The 20,454-nt window shown below is 53.4% G+C and overlaps 1 protein-coding gene across 2 annotated transcripts in view; it reads right to left on the bottom strand.

Moving 5' to 3' along the window:
- KIRREL3 (kirre like nephrin family adhesion molecule 3) overlaps positions 1–20,454 on the bottom strand; it is a 540,145-nt gene that overhangs the window by 75,420 nt on the left and 444,271 nt on the right. For both annotated transcript variants that reach the window (XM_032639118.1, XM_032639117.1), the window contains exons 3-4: positions 14,190–14,339; positions 9,260–9,409 (exon numbers count right to left, since the gene is read on the bottom strand). In XM_032639118.1, coding sequence (XP_032495009.1) covers positions 9,260–9,409; positions 14,190–14,339 — 300 coding nt within the window. The remainder of the gene's footprint in view (positions 1–9,259; positions 9,410–14,189; positions 14,340–20,454) is intronic.

The following is a 20,454-nucleotide window of genomic DNA, read 5'->3' as shown; positions in this document are numbered from 1 at the left end:
TGGCTGGGTTCGCCCCTCTCAGTCGGCTGTGACTCTTCCCTCTGCTTCGCTCCTCATTAGGGGGAATCAGGGGAGAAGTGGGCCTCGTGCTGAGGGTGTCATGCTTCGCCTACTCCATTCTTTTCTGGGCCTGACAAGGAGCGGGGTCACCGAGATTTGTCTATTTCCCCACAGTTACTATTGTCTTGATTGAGGGTTCTTGTGTCTTTTCACCTGGAGGCACTGATGAATCTGCCAAGGTCTGAACTTTGTGTGTGTGTGTGTGTGTGTGTGTGTGTACACGCGTACACCAGTGCATTTGTCCTTGATGCATGGTGTCATTGTGTGTCTGGATGCATAAACAGGGAGCCTGGTAAACGGCCAGTGGCCAGCTGGACTTCCTGACCGAAGACCCAGGGGGGCACCCGGAGACAGGTGGGCTCTTGCTTGTGCTTTTTCAGGTGGGAGGGATGTTGGAGGCCACGCCCAGGCCAGAGGAGGCAGCCCTGTGATGGCAGAACTGGTGAGGGCCTCCTCAAGGCAGCTGCATTCCGAAAGTTACAGGGAAGTGACTGGAATTTCATGCGTAGCCATGGAGCGGGTGGTTCCGTGCTAAAGGGCTGACACCAGAGGATCAAGGTCCTGACTTTCGCAAATCTCCATGGTCTGAGCCCACGATCCCCTTTGCTGAGCGTTGGAGCTTGTTCAGCGTCTCCCAGGGTCATGCTTGGTTACAGCAGCTGAAGGACATATTATCCTTGCTCCAGTGTATTTGTTTTTTTGACCTCAGTCAAAAAAATGTCATTGTTCCCTGAGTCCTTCTTCCCTTGCTCACCAGAAGAGCAAGGGAAGAAGGACTCAGGGAACAATGATCCCTAAACCATGACGGAATGAGGGAGAAGCACAAACTGTGGAGTGGATCTGCATGCCATCCTTCCAGCTCCTGCTTTTCCCAAGGAAGAGGAAAGTGGGTCCCGAGAGGTTAAGCAGCGTGGTCCCAGGTCTCACGGCTGCTCCGTGGCAGGACTGGGGCAACGATGCTCGTTTCCTGACTTCCGGGCCAGAGCCCTTGTCTGGCTTGGACCTGGAGAAATGGCGGTGCCCTGGACATGGTGGAGGCACCCTCAGGACTGCAGGGCTGCCCTGGACAGCCTAAGTCACTTAATGATGGTGGGGGACTTGAGGGGGGAGGGTCAGCAGAACTAGAAATGGAGTGGTGGCGGGCCAGGAGCAGGGGGCTGAGAGACTTGCATACAGCAGACCCGGGGCTCCTGCAAACCTCCCTGCCTTCCCTTGTGCTGCTGTTGAAAGCAAGAGATGCTGGAACAGGGAGGGGAGGGGCTGGCCCTGGGGTGGTCATGTGGGTGCTTTGAGCGGTGAGCACTTCCCAAGGTCGTGTCGGGCATCTGGGCCACCTCGGCAAGGCCACTTACTTGGACCACTTAGCTCTCCTATCATTGGCTGAGTCTGTTCCAACTGCCCTTGGCGATGGCGGGTGGGGCGAGGTGGGGGATGTTCATCCTTGTATCAGGTCTCCTCCTTCTTGGGGAGGCCCCTGCCTACCCCCTGTCACCTACATTCAGGCCAGGAGGGGAAGTGCTGAGCTCGCCTCCATCCCTGATGGATCCCCATCCCCTCTGGAGCCTTGGGAGTCGTCCAGCATCTGTGAGTCTCCTTCTACCCCGCACTTGCCACCATGATGGATGGGCCCTGGCTAGGGAGCAGCGGCCTCTCCTGACATCCTACTGAGGCTGACATGAAGAACAGGGAGATGGGGGTGGGCAGAGAGGCCATTCCTCTCCAGACAACATGGCCAATTAGAGGAACAGGGAGACTGTCGGTGGTGCGGTGGGGACGGTGTGAGCTCACAGCAGGAGGGAGGGTCCATCGTGACGCAGCTCCGAAGTCAATGCACCTCCACCCAATGGCTACAGGGAGCTCCAGGAATATCCTCCATCTCCCCCGATCCCCCATCAACAATGGCTATGGGCAGCCACGCGGGGGCCATATGGCATTGAACCCAAGTGTGGACCTCAGAGACCAGCACTCCACCCTCAGGGAGCTTATAATATAATTTGGAAGAGAGGGACCATTTGTCAGCTCCAGGTAACTCAGTGACTCCAAGCCACGCCCACCACGTAAGCTACGCGAGCAGGTGGGCACAGAGTTAAACCAAGAAATCAAAGAGGGGCGGGCACTGACCAAAAAGAGGGGGAGGGGTGGAATCCACTTCTGGCCCAGGGGACCTTGGGGGTGGCCTGGGTCCCTGAGAGGGCAGAGGAGCAGGAAGGGAGAGGAAAAAGCCGGCGGCAGGGGCAGGTGTGCATGGGGTGAGGTGCACAGCGGCTCAGGCACATCTCCTGTCTGGAAATCTGGGAGATAAGGATGCTTTTTTTTTTGTTATTCTCTCCCATCTCTGGCTTGTTTGCTGCCCCAATTTGCGGGTGATCGCAGGGTAATGAATGTGGCAGGAAACAGGCACACAGCAGAAATGTGACGCGGCACCTAAGACCAGGCTGGGCCCCAGGAAAAGCAGGCTTAATGAGGAGATAAGGAAATCAATTATGCTTGTCTTCCCGGGCATGCGAGCTATGAGAGGCCTGCAGGATTCGTGGATTTCTGCCTTTGTATTGGATGGAAAAGCTTCTCTAGAAAACGGAACCTGATCCCCCAGGAAGGAGGAGTTGCTTGTTGGTGTCTCTTAACGTTGCAGGAATAATAGTAACAACAACAACGAGAGGGATAATAACAACAGCCAACACGTGCATGCCTTGCTGCATACCAGGCACTGTTGTGAGAAATGCCTTACATATATTATTTTATGAAATCTTCTCTATACCGCTAAGGGGGCAGGTACAACGATTCCCCCATTTTACACACGAGGAAACTGAGGCACAGAGTGGCTGAATAACTGTCCAAGGTCACGCCACAGGTTTCAAGTGCAGGCAAGCTGGCTATCAGAGTCTGGCCTCTTAACCATGAAGCCGTGTTGCTTCTGTAAACACAGCACAGCACAACACAACTCTCCCATGTATCGAGGGCGTACTGTCTGCCAGGTACGGTTCTTTGTGTAATCCCCCTAGTCAGCCCCACCCCTATCACTACAGTCCCCCGATGGACACTTACTGAACCCCTGGTATGTGTCTGAGCTGTGCTGGCGTGAGGGCTGCTCACTGCCTCCTAGACACTCAGTGGGGGAGACAGACGTGTGAACAGTGACTTTCAATGTAATGTGCCGAGCGTTGTGATTGAGGTGGGGATGGACAGCTAAGGAGTGCAAAGCGGGATGGCCGGGCCACATGGGGTTCAGGGAGGGCTTCCTGGAGGAGGTGGTATCTAAGATGAATCCTGTTAGGTGAGCAAGAGTTAGCCAAGGGAAGAAAGGTGGGAAGTGCATTCTAGGCAGAAGCACATGTGAGTGGAGGAGAGGAGTGTGGTGAGTGGAGGAGAGGAGTGTGGTGAGTGGAGGCCGCTGTGAGCTGGTCATTATCCTGGAGCAGGGGCTGGAGAGCAAGCCGATGGGAGGCCTCGGAGGGCCTGCGTGCCACGGAGGGAGCTTGGGCTTTGTTCTGTGGAGATGCTTCCTCACCCGTGAAGAGCCACTCAGACTATCCCCTACTGAAAGTGTGACCGGGTGGCTTTCTCACCACCAACTTCTGGAAGAATGAATTAGAAGCCAGGGCTCTTGGGCTCTGTTTCAGCTCTGCCTTCCCTTGCTGCAGGACCTGAGTTATGTACCATCTCTCTCTGCGCCCATCTACCCAGAAGGTTAGGGGATTGGGAATTGGGGAATGCTGCCAGCAGTGTGGACTTAGAGACCTTGCGCTGCAGCTCCCCTGCTGAAAGAGTTGCAGACAGCACTTGTGGCTTTGAAAAATGCACAAAGTGAAGACACATTTGGACCTTATTCGTTTGCCCCAAAGTATTTGGGGTTTGACATCATTTTAAAGATGGCTTCTTCATTTAAACTGACTTACTCTCCATCAGAGTTAAATAATTCATGTTGATTTAGGAAGCTTTCTTTCTTTTTTTTTTTTTAACATCTTTATTAGAGTATAATTGCTGTACAATGGTGTGTTAGTTTCTGCTGTATAACAAAGTGATCAGCTATATGTATACATATATCCCCATATCTCCTCCCTCTTTTGTCTCCCTCCCACCCTCCCTATCCCACCCCTCTAGGTGGTCACAAAGCACTGAGCTGATCTCCCTGTGCTATGCGGCTGCTTCCCACTAGCTATCTATTTTACATTTGGCAGTGTATATATGTCCATGCCACTCTCTCCCGTCGTCCCAGCTTACCCTTCCTCCCCACGCCCGCCATGTCCTCAAGTCCATTCTCTACGTCTGCATCTTTATTCCTGTCCTGCCCCTAGGTTCTTCAAAACCATTTTTTTTTTTTAGATTCCATGTATACGTGTTAGCATACGGTATTTGTTTTTCTCTTTCTGACTTACTTCACTCTGTATGACAGACTCTAGGTCCATGCACCTCACTACAAATAACCCAATTTCATTTCTTTTTATGGCTGAGTAATATTCCATTGTATATATGTGCCACATCTTCTTTATCCATTCATCTGTCGATGGACACTTAGGTTGTAAGAAGCTTTATTTCTAATGGGAGCCACAAGACAGCTGAGTTAATATTAGAACGGACCAGGAAGAAGAGGGAAATAGGATAGGAATACTGGGAAAATCCCCTTTTTAATAATTAATCTGACATCCACTATCCTTCCCCCCCCCACTTCCAATCCCCCTCACTCTGCTCTGCTTTCTCATTTTCATAGCACTTGTTACCATCTGATATCCTACACAGCTACACAATGTACTTGCTTAATGTTTATTACGTATCGACTGTCTCTCTCTCTCTGCTAGAACACGAGCTCCACCGGGGCAGGGGTGCTTTTCTCTCTCATTTACTAATGAATCTCGAGTGCGTGGCACGTAATATGTGTCGATCAAATCCTTGGTTCTCGTGTCTTCCTGCTCTGGGTCCCCCAAATCCCTGCCTTCCGGGTTTTCAGGAAGTTAGAAGGATCACATCATGCAATATCGCCCTTACAGCTCTGGCCCTGGAACCGTTGTGGTATTTTTCAACTCAGGGGTTCCGGCAGGTGGGAGAAGCAGCAGCGTGCATGGGTGTGTAACTTGAAAGTGCATGCCACTTAGTGGCATGTGTGTTAGTTTCATGCTTGCAACAATTCTCGGAGATTGGTGTTTTTATTATCCCCATTTTATAGATGAAGAACCAGAAACTCCATCCATTCATTCAATCACTCATTCGTTCATTCACTCATTCCTTAAAAATCCCCAACGTTACTGAATATCTACCCTGTACTAAGTACTGGTTATAGAGTTGAACCAGAGGCCCAGAGGGAACTCGGAGGACCTTGCCCAAGGTCACACAGTGAGTAAGCGGCAGGCAGGTATTCTGGTTCTCGACGCAGCCTCTACCCCTTGCACCACAGCTCTGCACACGTGCTGGGGGTCCTGGGCAGCGTCCCGGCAGAGCTGGCTGGGTGTGCATGGAGGCTGGATGTGGAGGCGGGCTCTGGGGCTAAGGTGTACAGCCAGAATCCCAGCGCTGGGCAGGACTTTGAAAGGTCCTTTCTATAGCCTCAAAGTGGGATGTTGCCTAAAATACCCTCATCGGTTACTGTCTATGACTCAGGCACCACATGAATTCGGGTTCCAGTGGGGGATTTTCCTAAAATAGCTGGTAGAGCAAGTTGGGCTCCTTGTTGCAGAAGTCGTTGCTTTCTGGGAGCTGGATGGTTCTTCATAGTAATAGGTCATCTTAGTTATCACCACCTTTATTTTACAGATGAGGACACTGGGACCCAGAGAGGCTGAGTAACAAGGTCACACAGCTGGTTAATGGCAGGACCATGACTGCTGTCTCCAAGCCTGTGGCTCTGCCCCTGACATCACGATTCCAGAGGTGTTCTGTGGGGTGGAAGGGCACCCAGTCCTTGCCTCGCTCAACTTCACAGGATCTGCCCCTTCCCCTTTTGCCTCTCTGTCCCCTGGCTCCTTCCCTCTGTCTCCCTGAGGTAGCAAATGCTCAGCCCACAGTTGCTCCTTGCCTGATTGCATCTGAGAGCTGGGAACACAAGGCTAATTAATGTGTCTGCGACTCTCGGCTTGGCGGCCGGCCCGGGTCCCCATGCCCTCCCTGGAGCAAGGCAGCCTCTGAGCTGGGCCCTCTGACTCCTCTAAGCAGGCTACCGGCAGTTGCATATTTTAACAGTGCACATCTGTTGGCTACATAATCTCTCGTATTTGCCCTTCTCACTTGGTGCTTTGATGGAAGACCCCTGGGGGTCTCCCTCTGCTCCAGCCAAAGTGTTTGCTTTGCAATTTTGCTGGAATACCATCCGATTCTGCTCTTACAACTTCTGCAGGTTCTAATCAGGCTCTTACTTTATTTAATTAAACATCTATCTCAGGCCAAATACGGACTAAATTAAGAAAGCTCTCTCATTCCTGGAACATAGGGAAAGCAGCGCCCCCCTTGGGGATATGGCTGGGACATTTTTTCCAGGCTGAGATGTCACGGCCAAGCAGATGGGATCTTGGCTGGGAAGCTGGCTGCCCAGGGTAGAAACAGCCCTCTCTCTGCTGGGACAGGAGAAGCCCTGTCTATCCACCGCCATGAATAGACCAGGCTCCCTTTCCAGAAGGCTGGGTCAGCTTCTGCCTGTAGGGCCTCCCTCCAGGGCAGTAGGTGGGGCTGTATACCATGGAGAAACTCAGCTAGAGTCCTGCAGGGCCAGGCCAGGGCTGGGACCCACAGGACTACTCAGGGGTAGGGACTTAGGGTAGCCTTGAGGAGTCAGGGGGGAATGTAGCAGAGCCTGGGGAAGCTTGAGGAGTGGTTTTTGTGGAGACCTTACGAAAGGCTGATGGACAAATGCCAGCTCAGTCTCCCTTTCTGGCCTCAGGAATTCTACCCAGGCCATCCTGCTAGGGTCTCCTGGAAACTCTGCCTCCCCCCTCTTCAACTGATCTCCAGACTTGTGAAACATTTCCCACCCCAAACCGCCAGAAGCCTGTGCCAGGTCAGGCCTCTGGAGAGGGAGACGGGGGAGTGAATGCCTTTTAGATGTGACCCAAGACAAAATTAAGTCTGTTCAGATCAGAACCAGAGGCCCTGCTCTCAGAAGCCTGGCTCTTAACCGGCCAGACAAAGGCAATCCTCAGGGCATTTAGGGATGTGGAGACCGGGCAGAGAGCACCCTTTGCTTCTCTGAGCCTCAGACCATCATTTGGGGGCCACAATCCCCATCCCACAGGCTGGCATCGGAACAGGCGAGGTAACATAAGTGGTTTGGAGTTGGAAAATCTGGGGTCTATTTTGAGGGATAATTAAGCTGTGTGACCTCCCATGAGAGCCTTTGCCTCTCTGAGCCTCAACTTCCTTATCTGTAAAACATTTGGGATAATGTAGACTTTGTCACCTAACTGAGATAGTAGAGAGGAAAGGAGGCTGTGACTGGCTGGGTATGACCAGGTTGAAGCTCTGATACCAGGATGTGAACTTAAGAACCAGAGGAGTCCCCATCTGTTTTCCGTCCTGCGTGAAGTCAGGAGTGGGCGCTGCTCAGGTTCCTCTCATTTTAGCATCTCTGGGACCCTCTAGAAGGGGTACAAGGGAAGGGGTGGTGCTAAATAACCTCTGGAGATGAAGATCCTACAATTCCACTTAGCAAATCTATATGGCCTTTTGCAATCCTTAAGGATCAGAAAATATATTAGGCACTAAATCCTCCTCTCTCCTCCCTCAATCCCCACAGCGATTACAGACCGGGTCCCATTTTAGCCACATCTCAGGAGAGATGAAGGTGGCAGCCTCTCCCTCTAACACAGGAGGCCCACTTCCTGGTCAATCCCAGACTTGCTGACCCTCCAGAGCAGGTTTATTTTTCTCATTCCTTCCATCGCAGGTGGGGGGAAACTGAGAGGTGGGAGGGGGTTTCTGAGGTTGGCCCCCAGTTCCTCCTTCCCGTCTCAAGAAGCCAAGCTCTGAGCTGGGTAAGTGGTCCTCCAGGGTCAGTCTGCTGCTGTGCTTGAGACAGTCTACCCCGTGTGCTGGCCGTGTAGATCTGAAGATAACCTGACACCCTCGTAAATATTTCATCTCTGAGCAGCCAGCGGCAAGGAGGCAGCGCCCCAGCTGCCGACCCTGTTGTCAAACTTCACAGCAGCTGCAGGAGGCGGGGGTGGGAGGGACTTCCCTCTTCTGGCTGCCTGTGTGCCATCCCCCATGCGTGTCCTTTGCTTCTCTGAGCCTCAGACCCTCCCCCGGGGGCCACAGTCCCCGTCCCGCAGGCTGGCGTCGGAACAGGCGCGGTAACATAAGTGGAGGTGCTGAGAGGCCTGCTGTGCAGCGCTATGCAAACGTGAGTTATTATTACTTATGTGCCGGCGTGGTTCCCAGAGGGTCTGCCTCCTGGCTAACACCTGGCCGGAGGAGGCAGTTGACAGGGGCTGAACTCTAAACTGGGACGACGCAGCTGGAGAGGTAGATGAGCCCGTCCCCTGGTCTCAGGCAGGCGTGCCCGAGTCAAGGAGTGGGGACCTCTTCAGGAGGATGTCCCAGGGATGCTGGGCTCCTGGGAAGCCAAGATGGAGAACGACCAAGGGGTAAAGGTGTGATTTAGCTTAAGAACCTGAAATGACCTTTCCTGGGATGACGTAGGCAGCCTGGTCCTCCACCGGAGAGCCAGGATTCCCAGGGAGCAGCAAAGGTGGGAAGGAGCAGGGTCGGGGTGGTCCCCATGGATGCTGAAATCATGGAGAGAACTGAGCTCCATGCTGAGTCTGACAGGGGAGGGTTTTAGATGGGGCTTTGTCAGCACCAGGGGAGGGCAATTCAGAAAGAAGGGACTCGAGGATGTGTCCCCTTCTTCTCTGGATCTCCCTCACCGAGCACAGGACCTCACATGGATCACGTGTGCAGAACATGCTTCCTGATTCAATAAATAAGCACCCAGGAGCCCTTTTTAACTCCCTAAGTGGCAGTCAAACATGCTGGGGTTGGGCAAAGTCAGAGGTCAGCTGGTGCTGGCCTTCTGATGTCCAGGGCAGGAACTTTCATTTTCCCCCTTTGGGTGGGGAGGGACTGACAGTGGGGCAGCAGTGGTCAGAGCCCTGTAGGACAATGCCGGGGGGCTTTGTCCAGTGGAGAGGCCCCTCCAGTCTGGCCCCTGGCTTGTGGAGCCGAGCCCAGGGTGCTTCCCATAGCATCGTCAGCCCAGCGTGCGGACGGTTCTTACCTAGGACGGTGAGGCGTGCGGGGCGGGACCGGATGGCGGCCTGGATGGCCTGGCACTCGTACACAGCATCGTCTTGCAGCTCTGCCCGCAGGATCTTCAGGTGATGTTCCCCTGACAGGTGGTTCCCTACCACCAGGTACTGTGGGTAACCTGTGGAGACGGCAGGCATATCAGCATATGAGGAGGGCTGGGGCGGGGGCGGAGAGCCGGGCATGACAGACAGGCACAGTGGGGGACGGGGGGGACACCCGAGCTGGGGCTGGTCCTAGGGCCTGGTAGAGCAGGAGGTGACTGCATAGGGCCCTGACCTCAGTATAAGGAGCACAAAAGAGAGTTTCCCCAGGGGGCTGGGGCAGCGTGTGTGTGTGTGTGTGTGTGTGTGTGTGTGTGTGTGTGTGTGTGTACAAGGATACTGTGGGTTTTAAGTTTAGGAATGTTGGGGAAGCTATTATTGAGTGGGAAGGAGACAGCAGAGATAGGGGTGCTAAATGTGGACAGACACAGCGGGCTGTCACCCTGGAAAGCAGCGCATTGGGCACTGTGGTTTGCAAAGCAGGCATGCAACCTCCTAATAAGCAGACACACAGAGAGACAGAGAGACCCAGGCTGGGATGTGCAAACCGAGGAGACAGAGCCAGAAGGAGAGAGAAGAAGGGAAAAAAACTTGGAAAAGGATCAGGAGTCACTTTGGGGAAAACTTTAGTTTCAGGATGGACAGGAAGTAGAAACCGAGGCCCACACACCAGTTCCCAGGAACCTCTGGTCACTTGGAACTGTAAGTGGCTCTTTTCTGGTCATTCCTACAACGACCCCCTGAACCCCAGGGCCTGATTAAACACTTAGGAGGCGCTCGGGATACTTAGAAATTTGGGGCCTCTTACACCATGGGCAATGAATAACAGATAAATAAAAGCTTGAGAATGATAAATCATTAAGCAGCTTTCCTGATGCTCTGTGGGTTGCATATAAATGCCAACACGAGTCGTGGCTGCCGGGACGGGCAGAGCCTCTCTCTCTCGGGTCTTGGACCCTCGACCTCCTTAGTTTCTCCCAGCAGGACCTGTTTTCCATCAGTCCTCTTCCCAGAGCTCTGCTTTCCCCCCACCAGTGCCTTACAGGGTCCTTCCTCCCCTCAAAGGCCCATCCAGCCTCCAGCAGCCCCAAACTGCTCCTCTTTCTGAAGGGCTTTCGCTAGGGCAGAGTGAGTTCTCAGAAACGTGCCATAGGAGGACGGAATTGGGCACATTCGGCCTTTTTTTTTTTTTTTTTTTGCGGTACGCGGGCCCCTCGCTGTTGTGGCCTCTCCTGTTGCAGAGCACAGTCTCTGGACGCGCAGGCTCAGCGGTCATGGCTCACGGGCCCAGCCGCTCCACAGCATTTGGGATCCTCCCGGACCGGGGCACGAACCCGTGTCCCCTGCATTGGCAGGCGGACTCTCAACCAGTGCGCCACCAGGGAAGCCCACATTTGGCCTTTTAAAGAGAAGACTAGTGCTCAAGAGACAGAAGCAGAGACAGAGGGATGTGCCATAGCTCTCTTCAAATATTTCCAAGTCTCTTAGTGGGGGTTAGATGTGTTCATGTAGCTCCCAAGGACGGCATTAGGACCAAGGGTCAGGATGAACATGGGGAAATACTTTAGAATATTGTTAACAATTTACTGGTGTCCAACAAAGATCTGGGCTGCCAGAGGTGGTAGTGAGGTCCCCGTCACTGGCTGTATTCAAGCATACATGGGATGGTTGCCTGTAAGGAACACTGCAGAGGAGATTTCTACCCTGGATGAAGTGTTGGTGCTCTTAGGCCCCTTTTACCCCCCCATAACCTAAGGGTCTTCCAGAGGTGGGGCAGGGCTCCCTGGGGGTGGGCTGTTAAGCAGCACCCATTTCTGGTCAGTGGAGGTAGCTGTGATCCTCCACCAGACTCCCCAGTATGCTTTTGAGGTGCATCCTGTGCTAGCATTGTCCCCACCATGCCATCAAGTGGTCTTGCCCTTCCACAGCTGTTCAGGCCTGGCTGGAGATGCTACAAGGCCAGCAGCTGTACCCACAAGAGCCCGGCCGCCCCCCTGCCCGCCCTGCCTGCCCTCTGCTGGGCTTTGGGAAGGAGCCCAGGTAAGTTAAGCTGGCTCTCCCTGGGGCCGGGTGAGGGGCTGGAAGTGGGTCCTCCTAGTCCAGCTCTCAGCGTGCTGCGGCTGTCCTCAACGTAGCTGGCTCACTGCCCCAGGCCCTCCAGCCCAGCCTCTGGATCCCACTGTCCTGTGATTAGCCCCTGGTCTCCTGCAGGCGTCTTGGCCGGAGCTTGTGTTTTTGTTGACTTGCAAGCCGTCAACAGCAGGCTTCCGCTCTCATAAGCTGCTGAAAACATCAGTGATGGGTTTGTTTGTATTTGCATAATTAGGCAGCGAGCCGTGATGCTATCCCAAAGACTGGCAGTATCTTCGCAAAGCACAGGCCCAGAAGCACAGATTCTGAGGAAGTTCTAGCTCCTTCCACAGCATCAATACTCTCTCTTGCTACTCCCAGGGGAGGCAAAGTTATTGGAAGTCTGGGTTCTACAGACAAATTGCCTGGGTTCCAATGTCAGCTCTGTCACTGCCTAGCTCTGTTGTCTTGGGTAAGTTACTTTAACTCCTTTGCCTTTCCATTTCCTTGTCAGCAAAGTAGGGACGGTGCTAGTACCTCACAGAGCTATGGTGAAGATCAGATAGGATAATCTAGGTAAAGTACCTGGCATTCAGTAAGTAGTCTATAAATGCTAGTTTAAATGAACATAACAATGACATAGGGTAGCCAGAGAGGTCCCTGTTTTGAGGAGGGTCTAAGGGCTTTTGGGGTTAGGAGCCAGGGTCCCATGCATTGGGATTGGGTGTTTGTTTGAATCAATTTCTTTCTCAGCTGTGATTTTATTTACCTGCCAAATAAAGGGGAAAAGCCTTCTTTTTCTACCCGTGGATGATTGTAGATTTATGAGATAATGTCTGAGAAATATTTGAGCCTCTTAGAAGAAAAATGTTCCATCAGTATGAGGGAGTGTATTTATAAATCACTTCCTTCGACTGTTTTTCTCCAGCTTTGGTGACCAGAAAGATAGTAAGGTCTTCAGTTAAGGCATCATTTCTGGTAGGCTGGATGGGGCTACACATTTAAAATAGAAGCGGGCAGAGCTGTGGCAGGCTGAAACCCCATAACACGGGCCCCAGTTCCCCCACAGTGTTAGGTGCTCGGCAAATACTTCCTGAACTGAATTGAGATCTATTACACTCACTTTCTTATCAGGCAAGCAAACAGTGTTTACTGAGCATACATTTGTCATTATTGTCATGCTATTTTGGGACAAGGGATCAAATACAGAGAAAACACATTACCAAGAGTTTGAGTTTATTGGCTCTGCAAGGAGAGGGCTGACCTTCTTTCTGTCAATGGAGTCAAGTTGGAGAGGAAACGGATCCCAGTTCATCAGATCCCATTGCCCTCCAGCACTTAGCAGGACCCACTGCCGGATCCCGGAAAGCCATTCATGGAAGTGGATGCCAGAGGGTCAGTTGTCCATGCAGCGATGACCCCTCTATGAACCATCCATGGTGACCTGGGGCTTCCTCTTCACCGACCCAACAAGACCCCAGTCCCTGATGGAATCCGAAAGCCACTGACCGGGAACCCAGAGAGCTTCCTTAACCAGCAGCAGTGCTGGGCCAGCTCAGAGCCTCGTGGAGCGTGAAGGACTCGGTTTGGGGAGATCGTATTACTCCCCCAGTTCCTCTGCGGTAAGGGGGTTCAGAGTCCCTGAAACTGGCTGGTTCCCACAATACTTAGATTTTATAGCAGCACAGTATATTTTGGAGATGTGATCGTGTATTTTATCCATGCTCAGCTGGGCAGCAGCACTCAAACCCTGTGATACTATTGACCGTCGCTATAATGTTTCAATACACATTTTTGGCAAGACATAACTCACATTTTAAAGTATTAGCTTCCCAGCCGTCACGTTCCTGAGTGCACTTCGATTTTTATTTTCCTGCAGCCGAAACCACGAGAGAGGCCAAGCCGCTCCTCAGTTGAACACATATGCTTCTCTCCTTCTCCACCCCCAGACACGCCCCAACCACAGGGATGCCCACATTCCTCGTTCTGCATTTTACAGTTTATGCTAAGTTAGCAAAGAGCCACACGGCTACCCTCCTCAGGGGAGAAGAATAGTGGCTGATGGGCGAGTGACCAGGAGGATGATTTCATTCTTTTTTCTCCCGGAGGAGAGGATGGATTGGAAAAACGTCTGTGTGGGCTTAAGGGTTGACATTTACAATAGTTAACAGGTGATGGGGCGTGGGCACCAACCAGACAGCACAGACGTCAGCCATCAACAGCCATGGGAGCCCACCAGCGCATCTTTGCTGAATACCAGCCTGGGTGGTGGGCTGAACGAGGCTTGGAATTTATTCTAAACACTGATTTTCTTTTCTCCCCATCGCATGGTGACCCCTAAACCCAACCAGGTTTCTTCGCGTTTTCAATCTACTTGGCTCCCTTTAATGGTTGGAAGGAGGCAAGAACAACACTTAACTTGTGATTAAGTGGGGAACACATGTCGGACCAGGAGAAGGAACACTTACTTCTGGAAAGCTGACCTCATGTGAGTCAAGTTTGACTTTGCAATGGACCCTCCAGGGCAACACTGTGTTAGTTTAGGACGGACCGCCCGAATTGAGGGTTTACTCATAATTCATCACCAGGAGTCAGAGGGGCCCTCAAAGTCCCATGCATCCTGGACCCAGGGCTTGCCTCGCCTGCCTCTGCCCATGGGATCTGCAATGAAAGCTGAGATTTGATCCCCAAATGCCTCTGAAGATGGGGTTCCCTAGGAGGGGGTGGGTGGGTGGGGAGGGCAGGGGTGGGTTCTAGGCCTTCCTGGGGAGGTCTGGGGATACTCACTTGAGAGGTCCCTGCCCACGCCCAGAGCCAAGCCGTCTTTGATCCACAGAACGAAGCCATCGTATTCAGGGATGGCGCACAGCAGTGTCACCGGCTGCCCCGATACCACAGCCTGGTCCTGGGGCTGCTGGCTGAAGGAGTACACTTGACCTAGGAAGGAAACAAATGCAACGGTCAGTTACTTGCCGGAAGGGCTTCCCCTCGAGCAATGGAAGCAGAGCCCAGGCTGCCCTGGGGGACAAGGACCCCCAGAGCACCTCCCTACCTGCCTGGGGCCCAGCTGCAGCTTCTTCACTGCCCCCAGCTCCATCTCCTGCTTGCGGGAGCTGGCCCCGGCTGCAGGCTCCCTGCCCATCAATCCCCAGCGCACTCACGCTGTGGTCCAGCCATCCTCCAGCCCCCAAAACGGGCCACGTGCTACTGCGCTTGGTACGTGTTACTCCTCTTTCCCCTTAACGCCGCTTCCACAAGGGGGCAGAGGCAGGAGAGAGGCCCCCCAGTTGGAAGCACTCTGGGGGGGCGGGGTGTGCTTCAAGAGGGCAACAGGCATAGGGCGTGGTGTGCTTTGGTTAAACCTGAGAACCCAAGAAATATCAATAATATCATAGTTTTAGTGGCTCCCAGGACGGGACTAGGGCCAAATTTGGCGGGATAAGGGGTGGTGTAGCGTGAGGGATGGTGGGGTTGAGTGAGCAGGTAATCGTCTCCTGTCCCTTTCTTTTCTGCAGCAGACCCTGTGCCAGCCTCTCTGTCACTGGGAGCAAATCATCAGTGTGAACCCACACCTGCCCATACACACCTCCCTGAACCATCTAAGGTAGGCAGTTCATATTTTATTAAACAGAGACACCCACATTGGGTACAATATGCCAGGCATTGTTCCAAGCTTTACAAATATTAGCCTGTTAATATTTTCATCCTCATAACAACCTATGAGGCAGGTACTATTTTTATCCCCATTTTTCAGATGAGGAAATGAGGCCCAAGGAGGTAAAAAATTAGTAACAGGAGCTGCGCATGTTAACGACTCACCACGTGCCCTGTGGGCCTTCTCTGTGGCCGTCACATCCCCACAACACTTGTGTGGAGCCTTATTAACCCCTTTTCACAGGCACTCAGCACACTGAGCCTTAGAGGTTAACTAAATTGTCCAGGGAGCATCTAGTGGCAGGACCAGGGCAGCGAATCCAAGACTCTCTGGCTCTAAGGACCATGTTCTCATCTACTGCATGCAGGTCCCTATGTCTCATCCTGGAGGGATTGCTGAAGAAGGGGGGTGATGTGGCCCACGTTCCCTGGGAGGCCACAGCTGAATGGACAAACAGGACATGGGACGTTGACATCCACTGAGCTCCCGGCCCACAGTACCATCTGTGCTTCCCATGCTGTCCCTCCTGTAACCGTGTAATTACACTTCAGAGCAGGACTATTCCCATTTTATAGCAAAGACACCCAGATCAGAGAGGCAAAGTAACCTGCCCAAGGTCACACAGCTAATGAGTGGGGTCTGACCTGGGGCTCATCACGTCTAAGCCTGTATTCTTTCCTACCCCCTGCTCTGCAGATACACAGCCGAGGAAAACAGGACCTGGTGGGCAGGCTGCCCCTCTACCTGGAGAGAGTCAGAGGTGGCCACAGAGGTCCTGGACACCGGCTGCTGTCCAACTTGGGGACACAGAGTCCCAGGCTTTGACCATGGTTAGGGCCAAGCTCTCAGCAGCAGATGGCCCTAAGAAGGGAGCCACTGGCGTATGGCTTCAAGGGGCACTGAGGATGGCAGTGGAGGAGAGACAGAGGTCCACACTGGAGAGTTTGTGGCAGGCGGGAAGGTAGCTGAGTTTTCAACCTGATGAGATCTTGGCTGGGTCTCTGAGGGATCTCATTAAAAATCAAATCGGCCCTGAATTGTGAGAGTAACACTTTTTATTCTGATTTGAGCTTTATAAATTAGATTTCATAGGACATTATCACCAGCTATGCGTGGTGGGGTGGGATTTTTTTTTTTTTCTTCCTTTCTGTCTCTTCAAGTTCCCTGTTGTAATTAGACTGTTTCTGGCACCAAAACAAGAGAGAGAAGGAAGGAAGAGATGAGAGGAGAAAGGGAGGGAGAGACCAGAGAAGGAGCGAGAGAGGGAGGGGGGTGAGGAGAGCAGGAGAGCAGGAGTGGAGAGGAAGAGAGAGATGGAGAGAAGGCAGAGGGAGAACAGGAGGAGAAAGAGGGGCGGGAGACGCTGGGATGCAGAGAGGATGAGTGAGCGGGAGACCGGTCCTCTCCCAGCCTCCTTCTCCAGGCTCTAATGATGATTTCACAGCGCATTCTTCTATCTCAGCATCTTCCTTGCAAGGACAGTGTCAAGACAGCAGCAATAGCTACCAAAGATTGTGTGATCAGAGAGAAGTGTCAGGTTGTCAGCTGAGAGCCGAGGGCTTGGGATCAGCTGGCTCTCAGCAGTGGAGCCTGAGCCCCCAGAATGCCCACGAATAGGGAGGCCTGCCGTGGGAACTGACCTGGTCTCCCCCCGCCTCCAGCCCAGTCCTGCTTCCTCTTGGTGTTGGTGAGAGTGCCTGGAGAGCTGGAGTGCAGGAAGCATCCCCAGGCCAAGGTGCGGGCAGGGGTGAGGGTGAGAAGCCCAGGGGTGACGGGTGTGGCAGTGCCCCAGGGAGAAGAGGGGCTGTCACCATGGAAACCGGGCTCTGGAGGGGCTGGGAGGAGAGGTTGTCAGAAGCAGGCGTGCAGGTGGACACTAAGCGGTCACTATTTCACCTTGGAGGCTGCCTCAGAGCCAGGAGTTGGGGTGGGGGCCGATGGAAGGGAGCCTGGGGGGCAGGGAGGTAGGAGCCGGCCTCGAGGGGACTAGTCTCCCGACCCATCCTAGCAGGCTTCAGAGAGACTTTTCGGCTTTCACATTTTGCTCGTTTGCATCCCCTTGGCTTTTCTATGGAAAGAATGTTTCTGGAGGGAGACAGGTTCACTGGATAGTCTCATAAAGCTGCCCCAGAGGACATGGTTGGCAAATTATGTGGGGGCCGGGCGTAGTTAGTGCTCTGACGATTTTTTTTTTTTTTTTTTTTTTGGCCGCACCTGGCGGCATGCGGAATCTTAGCCCCCTGACAGGGATTGATCCTATACCCCCTGCAGTGGAAGCATGGAGTCCTAACCACTGGACCGCCAGGGAAGTCCCCAGCATACTTTTAATTTTTGTGCATTAAATACAAGCCACTAAACACTTTTCTCTTTCGAGTCAATGAGATGCTTTCTCAAGCAGAACCTAAGTCAGGTGTCACTTCTAGAGGAGATGAAGGCTGCAGTGCAAGAGGATGGAGAGGAGGTAGAGCGATGGACCAGTGGGACAGGCCCTGAGGCCTCCTCTTTGGGCTCAGGAGCCCTTGGGGATGCGACGTACAACCACGGGGGCAGGCTCTTGTCCAGGGAATCTCCTCACCGGTTCCCTCACTTCCTGCTCAGAGAGGTGAAAGGCAATTTATCATTTTCTATAACCTCCTGGGCAGTACCTTGCGTAGATTCTCTCCAAACCTGTCCTGCTGCCGACTGCTCCCTGCCCGCTGCTTTCTGCTCAGCACCTCTCTCTGACTTCTCTAGACTGTTCTCCAAAGCGCCCCACCCCCCGATCTCTGCCTCGCCTCCTTCAGCCCACCAGGCTCTCCGAAGGGGCCGCACCTGACCGCCCAGCCCCTCGCCTCAGTCTTTTTCTGGGGACCCGCAGCACACCTTGGCATGGAGTGAACCGTCACCATCGGGCTCGGGGAGGTCCCCACCGTCTTCCAGGAAAACATTTAAAACGCTGAAGACCCCGTGAGGCTCTATGAGCTCACACACCCCTGGCCTCCGATCTGAGGTCCCCCCGCAATTCCCAGTTACTTCCTGGGGAGGGAAGAGGCGCTTTGCTGGCTGAGGTTATAAGGGCCAGATTACCGAGTGATGACTTTACAGCCGCGCTCCAGGGGCCTGGCTGCCATGGTGTATGCGTGTGTGTGTGTGTGTGTGTGTGTGTGTGTGTGTGTGTGTCTGAATGAATTGACTTGTAGGCCTCACCCCTTCTCCAGCCACACCTTTTCTGCTTCTGTTCCTTGTCAACCACTTAAAATTTTGCTTGAACAAACTCTTCTTATTCTTTCAGAATCTTTGAAAGCCTCTGGTTTAGAATTCTGCGGCGGGGCGTGGTGGAATTTTTTCTGGGACTAAAATGTAGGCTGAGAAGGCCAAGGCCTCCCTCTGCTGTCAGGGTCACTGTAGAGACCCCTGGAAGGGACTGTGGTCTGGACAATCTTTAAGGCTTTAAGGTTCCAGGAGCTCGTGGTGCTGCGGCCTGACTCTGGCTGTGCCTGTGTGTGCGTGTGTGTGTGTGTGTGTGTGTGTAGCACAGGCAGAAAGAGGGCCCAGTGAGCCACACCCAAGGTGGCCGGGGTCCTCCCTGTCAGGCTCAGAGGGACCATGGCGCTCACCCATCCCTTCCTCCGATAACTGTCAACCCCAGATCTTCTGGGGACACATTCTGGTACTTCAGTGTTGTAAGTCTGTTGCCACACCTACAGGTATATGAGTCTGTGCCTCTCCCCAGTCACTGATCTGGTGGTCAGGTGGTCCCATGCTGGTATGAGAGGCAGCTCTCTGTGGGGTCCGCATGCACTAGTGCAGAGAGCAAGGGGTGTGGGGTTAGTTAGTGTAACAGGAGAGACAGCCTCGGGGCAAACTCTGCACTGAAGCCTGATGCGGGGAGCAGGGGTGCTGATGTCCCCATAGCCCCTGCACCCCCCTCGGGAGATGGTGTGGAGTGTGCTCACCCTCTTCCTCCCGTCTCTCTGGGCACTTTGGCCAGGCCTTTGCTCCAGTAGCAGGTGGAGGGGAGGTGGCCACTGCCCTTAGCGTTAATCCCAGCCAGACCTGGACAGGAATGTCAGGGCCACCTGGTAAACTTGCCTGGCTTCTATGGAGCCCAGTGCACAGCCACCCTCACTTGCTCCTTTAGCGGGGAGGGAACGGCAAGGAGGGAGAGGCTGAGTGATGCCCCGAGGATGCCCTGGGGTCCAGGAGAAGGTGGAGTGAGGACTCCTCTGATGCCCTGGGGGGCGTCACTGCCACCTCTGCTCCTGAATGCGGGGGCAGCCCGGCTGAAGTCCTGCTTGCTGCAACTCCCAGGACATTCAGCGAAACTTACTGAGAGTCTGTGCACGGCTGCACTTGACCCAAGTTGCTAGACCGTGAGGAAGAAGGTGATGGGTCTCCTAAAGGGGTCACGTAAAGTTCTTTGGGGCTTTAAGAAAGGCCTGCTGCAAGCGTAGGGGTGGGGAGAAGAAACAGAGGGGCTTCCTGGAGGAGGAATCAGGGTACGGGGATGTGATGGAAGAAAGATGTCCTTCTGTGGCAGGGAAACTACAAGCAAAGGTGTGAGTGACGGGTAACCTCAGGGACCCACTCTGAGTGCCTAACGGGTCACCTGCCAGGGTCTGGGTCCTGGACGGTGGAAAAAACACAGAACCAGGCAGGCCTGGGAAGGAACTCCAGCCCTGTCACTAGCAGTATGATGTGGGGCACATTCCTCACCCACTCTAAGCCTTAGTTTCCCCATTTATAAAATGGGGGTGACACACGTACTTTGCAAAGCTGCCGTGAGGCTGAGGGACCACATGTGTAAATGATCTGGGCACACACAAGGTGTTTCATAAAGGTTTGTTCTAATTTTCATCACTATTCGTGAGTCTTTCCTGAGCCCAGGACTATTAAAACCGGAGCCACGAGGGGTCCCAGGGATGGGAAAGGAGGCTTTGCAAATCTGAAGTTGGACCGATTAGAATCTGCTTCTTCCCATGAGTCATGCAGGTGAGAGAGGTGAGCATCTGAGCCTCCTGCAGCCCTGCCTTTACTGGTTTCAGCCTCCCAGAGCTACCTGGTCAACCATGCAGAAAAGGCGCAAATGTCACCGTCTGTTCTGCTATTAGTGACCAATTGGGGAAGGCTTAAGAATACTTGTACCGGGGATTATCTGTTGCCAGGTTTTTCCCAGCCCGGAGCACGCAAATTGCCTCTTATGAGATTAAGGGAAGCTGCACAGGGTCCAAGAAGCGAACAGATGGGTGGAAGGGAGGGGAGGCAGGAGCCAGCTCAGCGCTCAGCTGACACCAGCAGTGCCAGGCGGGTGGGAAAGGACCAGGGCAGGTGGCTCAGACCGTGCCTGGAGGCCCAAGTCTTGACTTCTGCTGCTATCCTGTGTCTCAGCACAGGCAGGACGATGAGTTTTGGGGAATT

Source organism: Phocoena sinus, chromosome 8 (genome assembly GCF_008692025.1).
Source record: "Phocoena sinus isolate mPhoSin1 chromosome 8, mPhoSin1.pri, whole genome shotgun sequence".
NCBI lineage: Eukaryota > Metazoa > Chordata > Mammalia > Artiodactyla > Phocoenidae > Phocoena > Phocoena sinus.
This window is presented reverse-complemented; position numbering and strand designations above follow the sequence as displayed.